We start from the raw sequence: 8,609 nt of genomic DNA on the forward strand, positions 1-8,609 counted from the left end.
GGTGATGGTGAATCCAGTTTGTTTCGTAAAACGGTTGAAACACACAACAGGACTGAAGGAGCTCCGATCTGCTGCCACATGCAAGATGGCGGCGACGTAACGCAGGACTCGGCGCTCCGTGAGGCGTCTAGTATTCATGTCTGTGGTGGAAACATATTTAGTGTGAAAATAGTTCCGTCTCCAGCGCTGAGGGCTGAAACGCCTCTTCCCATTAACAACCAGTGAACCCAGTGGGTCAGGAGTTTCTGCCAGACTGGAACTGATGCATCTGGGAGGAATGAGAATAAAACCAGAGTTCGTCCAAAGATAAACGGTTATGATTGTTTATTTGTTACAGTATGGAGGGTAGATTCTGGTTCTTGCTGTTGAAGCAGTTTTCAAATTAATTTGGAGATTTGGCTATATTTTCTTTTGCACTTTAAATTATTTTTCAACAATAACATTAATTGTATTATTTCTTTTAATGCATTTAATTTGAGCACATAATTTAAACAATTTTCACATTTTTCCCAGGTTCTTTGAGTCTTAAGTCATCTTGATGACACAACACGTATTACAACATAAATTTCCTTGTTTTTTTCTAGAAAATTTCACAGGTTTTCTGCAGAAATGTACCGTACTCCTTTCTCATATCTAAAGAAGGAAATATAAAAAAGGAGTATATTCCCACCAAAAACCTGAGACATTTTCTTGAAAACATTATGAAAATGTTTTGAGTTTCAAAAGTCAAATGTTCAACTTTTCAAATTCAAATGTTCATGTTTTTTCTAGAACTGTTCGGTTTTTTGTCAGAAATCTGCTTTCCGTCCACAGCGGCTCTGTGGTTCGGTGAACTTTGCCTTTCGTTTCCTCTTGTTGCTGTTCGATCCGTTCCATGAACTTCTGGCCTGTTCAGATGTTTTTCTGTGCAGGTTTGTGTACAAATGATGAATAAATCTCCTTGTGCTGTCACGTTGTGATGTAATTATATTTTATGTTTTTGATAGTAAACCATACATGGATTTGATTTTCAAATAGAACAAGATCCAGGTCAGCTTGGTAAACCAATAAATGGGCCCCGGGGTCAAAGGTTAAAACCCTGTAGCAGCAGGATCCTCTACTCATGCTGGGACTGGTGGCTGTGCAGTGGGGAGTCAGAATCTAGTTTGTCTATTTCTGCGTGGGGCTTATAGGTCGGCCCAGCCAATGGTTGGCGAATTCTGGTTCGGTTCTGGTTCTGGGCGTTTGGTGCAGTTGGACCTCCAGCGGTTCTGATGTTAAATGGTTTTGTTGGCTGCGTCTCAGAGCTACAGGCTCTTCCTGCTGCATCCTGATGGTTCTGGTGTCACTTTGTGGCCAGACCTTGGGCTGCATGAATCCGGGATTCATAGAACCGTATTTACAGGGAAGAGTTATGACAATTCCAAGGGCCCTTGACCAACAGTAAAAATGTAATGTTACCCCTCCCAGACCAAAAACACACATCCATATTTGCCCTGAACCCCCCTGGATCTGCATGAAATGGATCGTTCCTGCTTGGCCTTGACTGTGACTGTTCAGCAGCAGACAGTGGAAGACGAGAACGACTGGCTGTTACTATGCTGCTAAGAGAAATGATAGTTAGGTTTTTAAAAAATAGAGAGAGAGAGAGAGAAAGACGAGTGTTAATTTATAACCCAGTTTTTCTCTGAGAGGTGAGTAGACTGTATGAGATTATCAACCATTTAGCATAGTTAGCTTAGCTACAAACTACTGTTTGCCTCCATTTCACTAGCATTTAATGAATTAAGGAAAGAAATTACCAACATATTCATCTATTTAACTTATTCCCTGGGCCTTTTACCACTTAACAGATGAATCGGTCAGCAGCAGCTCTAACCCACGTCCCTCCTGACCCGTCCTCTCCTAAGTGAAATTAAAGCTGCATTATGCAACTTTTATATATTTTTTTCAACATATTTTTTAAAACTGTCATTATGTTGTGACAGTACGGTATGAGAGGTAATCTGTGAAAAATCTGTTTCCTCTGCTTTCCCCCAGTGCTAGAAATGACCAATCAGAGACAGGAGAGTTTTAGTGCTGTCAATCACCATCTCATGTGGTGTTGCTCATCCTCCCTGCCCCTCGCTCTGTGCCATGCTGCAGCTAGCATAGCCTGTTGTGAATGCTCAGTCTGGTTAGCATAGCTACCAATGACGGCAGATAAACATTTTTCCTGTAACAATAAGTTGTTTCTCCACCATTAGCACATTTAGCAGTGAGTGAATGAGGATGATTGACAGCGCTAAGACCCTCCTCCTGGTTCTCATGGGTTGTTTTTGGTCAGAACGGTGCATTACTTTAGCTAACAGTAGTTCAGGGAGGAGATGGAGGAGATTGATCTTTTCACAGATTATCTGTCTCATAACAAACTGTCACAACATGGTGGCAGCTTTAACAAATATGGAGAAAACATTTTTATTAAAGTTACATACTGCAGCTTGAATAACATGCAACTACATAGGATTTTTAGAGGTCTGGATTGTTTTGTGTGTATTTTGCATGTTGTCTATGACTGTTGCTCATGGGGAGACATTTCAGTATCTAAAACTGATAGACAGAATTTAAGCAACCAACTTACATACTGGATGTGGACTGTTGGATGTAAAATTCAATAGCAGTGAATATTGTGCTAGTATCAGTATTGGACCAAAGAAAGCAAGACAAGCCTTTAAAATTGTGACGCTTTTTATGGGTCAATTAGACTCAAAAAATTGTAACAGCAGCTGCGGGGGGGGGCAAATACATTTTTTGTCAGGGGGCCCAAGATTCCTGGCGGCGCTCCTGTACATACGTAGCTTTAAATCGTCACTGACCACCAGAGGGCAGTGTTGAGTGTCTGCAAGTCAGCGCTGTGTGTGTGTGTTGTCAGGTTCGGGGACGGCTACACCATCATCCTGCGGGTGGCGGGGCCCGACCCGGACCTGCGTCCCGTCATGAAGTTCATAGAGAGCGAGCTGGTCGGCAGCACGCTGAAGGAGAAGCACCGCAACATGCTGCAGTACCAGCTGCCCTCCTCCCTCTCCTCGCTCGCCCACATCTTCTCCACCTTCGCCAACAACAAGGACGCGCTGCGCATCGAGGACTACTCTGTCACCCAGACCACCTTAGACCAGGTGAGGGTCCGCACACCTGGACAGGTAAACCTGGTCTGGAAGGTGACGGGGCTGATGGGAAATGTGTTTTTTGTGCTCTCAGGTGTTTGTGAACTTTGCGAAGGATCAGAGTGACGACTACCTGTCCAAAGACGCGTCGGTGAGGCGGAAGGAAGTGATCATCGACGTCCCGGCACCGAGCTCCGCCTGCGGCGGTGCGGAAAGCGAGAGCGTCATGTGACGCCGGGAGGCGGGACTTCACCTGGACTCGACCTGCAGCGAAGGACACGCCCCCTCCTCACCTTCATCGGGCGGCGGAGCTTCCTGCCGCCCGATGCCGGTCAATGCAGTGATTCGCTGAACACTTGAACCCGATGAAGAATCCCAATCATTTCAAACTGATCACTTTTTATCCACTTTGATTCCGTTCTTAGTGTCCAATTTTATTTATATTTGTAGCTGGAACAGGATCATTTATTCTGATGTTTTATTTTGGCGGGGTCCATGCTGTTTCCTGCCTTAGCAGCCAATCAGAAGCCTGATTTATGTTTTTTTAAGTGTTTTTATAAAGATGATGGGCTGGAAGCAGCCAAATACCTTATCAGGCCTGGAAGCTGCAGGACTGATCTGTGATCTGATTGGTCGCCTGACCGCAGCACTTTGTGTTCCAGACTTCAGTCTGTTTGCACTGGTTCTGATCCGATTCTAATCCAATCAGCATGTTGTGCTGTTGATGAAAGAAGAGCTGTTACAGCCCAACTAGCAGAATAAACCTCATGAAACCTCCACGCCGCCTCCGTCTGCTGCTCAACAAACACACACACACACTTCACGGTTCTGATCCAAACTGAGAAACCTTGGATCAGAGCCAAATTTAAGAACTTCCTGGATTTGACCCATCCCCTTCCTTCCAGGTTCTGTTTATTCCAGATTGGACAGAAATGTCCAAGCTTATGCTAACGGTTAGCTGATGCTAACGGTTAGCTGATGAAGACGGTTAGCGTATACTGACAGTTAGCTGATGAAGACGGTTAGCTTATGCTAACGGTTAGCTTATGATGACGGTTAGCTGATGAAGACGGTTAGCTGATGCTGACGGTTAGCTTATGATGACGGTTAGCTGATGAAGACGGTTAGCTGATGCTGACGGTTAGCTTATGATGACGGTTAGCTGATGAAGACGGTTAGCTGATGCTGACGGTTAGCTTATGATGACGGTTAGCTGATGAAGACGGTTAGCTTGTGCTAATGCTGACGGTTAGCTGATGAAGACGGTTAGCTGATGCTGACGGTTAGCTTATGATGACGGTTAGCTGATGAAGACGGTTAGCTTATGCTAACGGTTAGCTGATGAAAATGGTTAGCCTCTAATTTCGTTAACGGTAAAATCTTCACTTTCTGATTCTGTTACATTTTATCACGTTAAAGTTTTATGAACATGAGACACAAAGTTCATCCAACTCATTAAGATGAGAACATTTTTGGACAATAATTGGCTTAAAAAGTTAAAACATGGCCGTCATCCTGAAATTGAAGTGGCTGATGGGAAATATGGAAAACTTAAAATCCTGTGAAAGATGTGGATTTTTTAATGTATTTCAGATTCTGTATAAAATGATTGTCGTTATTTTTAGATGATAAAATGAATAATGGAGCTGCAGCTAACCAATCGTTAGCCTTACGTCGTCATAGAAACGTCACACCGTAAAGAAGAATTTATTGCAGAAAATATTTCCAACAGTCAGTTTGTTGTTGAGCAGCATTTGGATCAGAACCTCAGCAGAACTTTGCGGTCACAGTGGCCGGCTGCTGTGATTGGTCCGTCCAGGGCAGGAGGCGGAGCCTAGGTCAGGCCTGAATGAGGAGAAGAGTGGATGTCTCGCCATGGAGACAGCAGGAAGTTACTTCATGGGGGAGAAAGGACAGGGGAACATGAGCTGGTTTCTCTGAGAGTCCAGGTGGGCGACGCTGTTCCTGACTGAGAGACGGAGGTAGCAGTTAGCCAGCGCTCACCTGAGTGATGTCACAGAGCGTGGGCGGAGTCTTACCTGCTGCAACCACTCTGGCGTCAGTGTGAGCCCTGTGTCGACATTCAGCTCGATGGTCGGCGCTCTCGAACCACCAGAGGGCGTGAACTAGGACACCATAAGATCCGGTTAGAGGCGCAACGCCTAGAACGTCTGGATAAGTCGACATCTAGTCGGGTTCTCACAGAACCCGGCTGCGTTCTGGTACCTCGGTTCAGCAGTCCGAACTCGCTGTGGAACGCCCCCAGCAGCTTCCCGTAACCCGGAGCGTCATGAGCCGACATGGCCGCCTGGAAGGCCCCGCCCCAAACGGCCGGGCCCCCAGGACGCATCTGGAAGGTCACCAACTCGAACACGCCTGGAACACAGAACCACCATCAGAACTCAACAGAACCCAACATAACCAATCAAAACCACTAACAGAACCCATCAGAACCCAACATAACCCAACAGAACCACCAACAGAACCCATCAAAACCACCAACAGAACCCAACAGAACCCATCAGAACCCAACATAACCAATCAAAACCACTAACAGAACCCATCAGAACCCAACATAACCAATCAAAACCACTAACAGAACCCAACAGAACCCATCAGAACCCAACATAACCCAACAGAACCACCAACAGAACCCATCAAAACCACCAACAGAACCCAACAGAACCCATCAGAACTCAACATAACCCATCAGAACCACAAACAGAACCCATCAAAACCCAAGAGAACCCATCAGAACTCAACAGAACCCAATATAACCCATCAGAACCACCAACAGAACCCATCAAAACCCAACGGAACCCGTCAGAACCCATCAGAACTAATCAGAACCCAACACATCCGTTCAGCCTGTCAGATCCTTGTCTGACCAAATGCACCGAAGACAACCAATCAGAGCCAGGAGGTGGGGCTTAGCGCTGTCAATCATCCTCATGTACTTTCTGCTAAATGTGTAACTTACTGTTACAGGATAACTGTCTATCCACAATCATCTGTGGCTGTGCTAACTAGCCTTAGCATTCACAACATGCTATGACAGCTGCAGCGGGGGTGACGAGCAGCGCCACACAGAGTATGATTGACAGCACTAAGACCCTCCTCCTCCTGGCTCTTATTGGTTGTTTAGAAGCGGTGACCCGGTCAGGCCCAGGTGGGGAGGTGGGCGGGGCCTACCTCCCTGCTGGGGGGGGCTCTTCAGGCGGCTCCAGGGGACCAGGTACAAAACCTCGTTGTCCTGCGCCGTCAGCAGCGGCAAGGCCTTGGAGATGTACTCTGAGATCCAGGAGGGGTCCTGAGCCACGGCTGCCCGCACAGCTGCCCGCTGGGAGTAACTATCTGAGAGGAGGGGGGGGTTAGACCCAAACATCTGGAACCAGAACCAGAACCTCCTGATTTGAACTTTTTATCTAAAAAAGCCCAACAGGAAGGGTCCTCACCATACTGCCATATATGGAAGAACTTGTTGAGGCCGCCGTACTCCACGGTCCAGCAGCCAATCAGCTGGGAGTGGGCGGTGCGCAGGTGGATCTTCTCATTGGTCAGCTTGAGGAAGGCCGAGTTCTGGTCTGGACGGATGCTGTAGGTTCTGAACTCATAGAAGGTTCTCTGCTCCTGCTGGGGTCCGGTGGCCAGGTGGGCGCTGGGCTGCAGAGAGGGGCCGAGAGGTCAGAGGTCTCACTCTGACAAGAAACCCACGGCATCTGAAATACCTGCACTGACTAAACCATAAATCTGAACATGAACCTTTTGGTTAAACTGAATTATATAAAAATAAACTAAACTGAAGTTCATATTTTGTTGCTCAGCCTACTTGGGCGATACAAAATGCTCCAGATGTTCAAGGTCAGAACAGTCCAGTGTTTTCATCTCTAGTTGTTTTGGGTCATTTTCCTGTTGAATGACTTTTGACCTGTGACCCTGAGCAGCACATTTCTCTCCAAAACGCCTTGATATTCTGGAGGTTTCGTCGTTCCCTGAACAGGTTCAACACACCCTGATATAGCAGAGCAGTCCCACAGCATGACTCAGCGTCTTCCATGTTTCACAGTGGGAACAGAACCACTTGTTCTGCCACCATGGAGCTGATGACGTCACCGAAACATCAAGTTTTGTCACATCTGACCAGAAGCCAACCTCCCTGAAGCTCTGCTCCGTTTGGGTATTTCTGTCAATAACCAACATGCTTGTTCACATGTAAGCAATTCAAAAATACTTTGATTGAAAAGGAAAATGACATAACATAAAAACTTGATGTTGCTGGACTGGCGACCTGTCCAGGTGAGCCGCCTCTCCTCCAGTGACCGGCCGCCAGTGTTTGGACTGAACTGACGCCATACTTTGTCGATATGAACTATGGGAAAATTAACAGCAATAACGTGGATTTTACTATAATGGAGGTTAATTTTTCAAAGTCTCCTTTATTTTTAAGTATTTAGTTAGCATACTACATAATAAGCTTTCTAAATACTTAGCTTTGTGCTATATATTTTATAGCAGTCCCTCAGACCAAAGAAAACACGGAGAGCATACATTCACATGTGCTTCGTTCAAAACCAGGTTTGCTGAAGTGCATCAAAAACAACGTGAAAACTAAAAGAAAAATAAAATACCTCTGCTTAAGTGCTTTTGTTTGACACAAAACATGAATACATTGCGTAAAAACGCAAACTCCACGAACCAAAGCAGCTCTAAACATGTACCGCCGTCCGAGGGCTGCACAGTTTATGGCGGTAAAGTCCGAGTTGTGCAGCCTTTAGCCGTTAGCCTGTTCTGAATGATGGGCGCTGCAGTTCAGAGTCACAAAGATGAAGAATATCCTCCTCTACCTCTGAGAACCTCACTGCAGCAAACAGGTGCGGGACGGACCGCTGTCAGTCTCGTACCTTATTTGGACAGGAGACCATTGGACTCCGGAAGTGAAGGGGGCGCTATTTCCTAAATATTATCCGCGGTCTAACGTTTTCATTTTCTTTTGAAATCTGTCATATATCTTTGTCTTTGGGAAGCAGTTTCACTCTCAACATGTATTTGAACTTCTCTCTTTTATTTACTTCAGCGCAGCTCACAGTTGTGAATTTTTGCTTGCTTCTGTTTAACAGACCTGGTTGTAACAACCAGATTTGTTATTCTTGTGAACCTAATTCTGGGTTCCCAGAAGAGTAATATCTGAAATATCTCGAACCGAACCAGATCCAGTCTCGGTTCTTATCAAATGAAATCAACTTCAGAAAGTTTCATTGAATCATATCAGTTACCCTGGAAACGTTAGCAACACTAAACCCGCTCGGCGTGCTGAGGCCTCTGCCGCCCCCTACTGGATGTGGAAGGCAACCGCCGCCCTGTGAGACGTGACAGCGCACCATGACCCACTCCGCGTGGGGGATTCACGTACAAACGGCTAAACAATCCACAGTGGACCCTCAGCTGCTCCACACACACACACACACACACACACACACACACACACAC

General features: G+C 46.1%; 2 protein-coding genes across 2 annotated transcripts in view; one reads left to right on the forward strand and one right to left on the reverse strand.

Moving 5' to 3' along the window:
- The window catches only part of LOC103155995 (ATP-binding cassette sub-family A member 1-like), a 25,681-nt gene extending 21,782 nt beyond the window's left edge, over window positions 1-3,899 (forward strand). The window contains exons 39-40 of the mRNA XM_007577894.2: window positions 2,891-3,134; window positions 3,217-3,899. Of these exons, the coding sequence (XP_007577956.2) occupies window positions 2,891-3,134; window positions 3,217-3,354 (382 nt within the window). The 3' untranslated portion in view covers window positions 3,355-3,899. The remainder of the gene's footprint in view (window positions 1-2,890; window positions 3,135-3,216) is intronic.
- Window positions 3,900-4,681: 782 nt separating this feature from the next.
- nipsnap3a (nipsnap homolog 3A (C. elegans)) overlaps window positions 4,682-8,609 on the reverse strand; it is a 4,394-nt gene continuing 466 nt past the window's right edge. The window contains exons 2-6 of the mRNA XM_007577862.2: window positions 6,578-6,785; window positions 6,315-6,476; window positions 5,349-5,498; window positions 5,162-5,248; window positions 4,682-5,091 (exon numbers count right to left, since the gene is read on the reverse strand). Of these exons, the coding sequence (XP_007577924.1) occupies window positions 5,015-5,091; window positions 5,162-5,248; window positions 5,349-5,498; window positions 6,315-6,476; window positions 6,578-6,785 (684 nt within the window). The 3' untranslated portion in view covers window positions 4,682-5,014. The remainder of the gene's footprint in view (window positions 5,092-5,161; window positions 5,249-5,348; window positions 5,499-6,314; window positions 6,477-6,577; window positions 6,786-8,609) is intronic.

Source organism: Poecilia formosa, unplaced genomic scaffold, assembly GCF_000485575.1.
Source record: "Poecilia formosa unplaced genomic scaffold, Poecilia_formosa-5.1.2 Scaffold458, whole genome shotgun sequence".
Classification (NCBI taxonomy): domain Eukaryota; kingdom Metazoa; phylum Chordata; class Actinopteri; order Cyprinodontiformes; family Poeciliidae; genus Poecilia; species Poecilia formosa.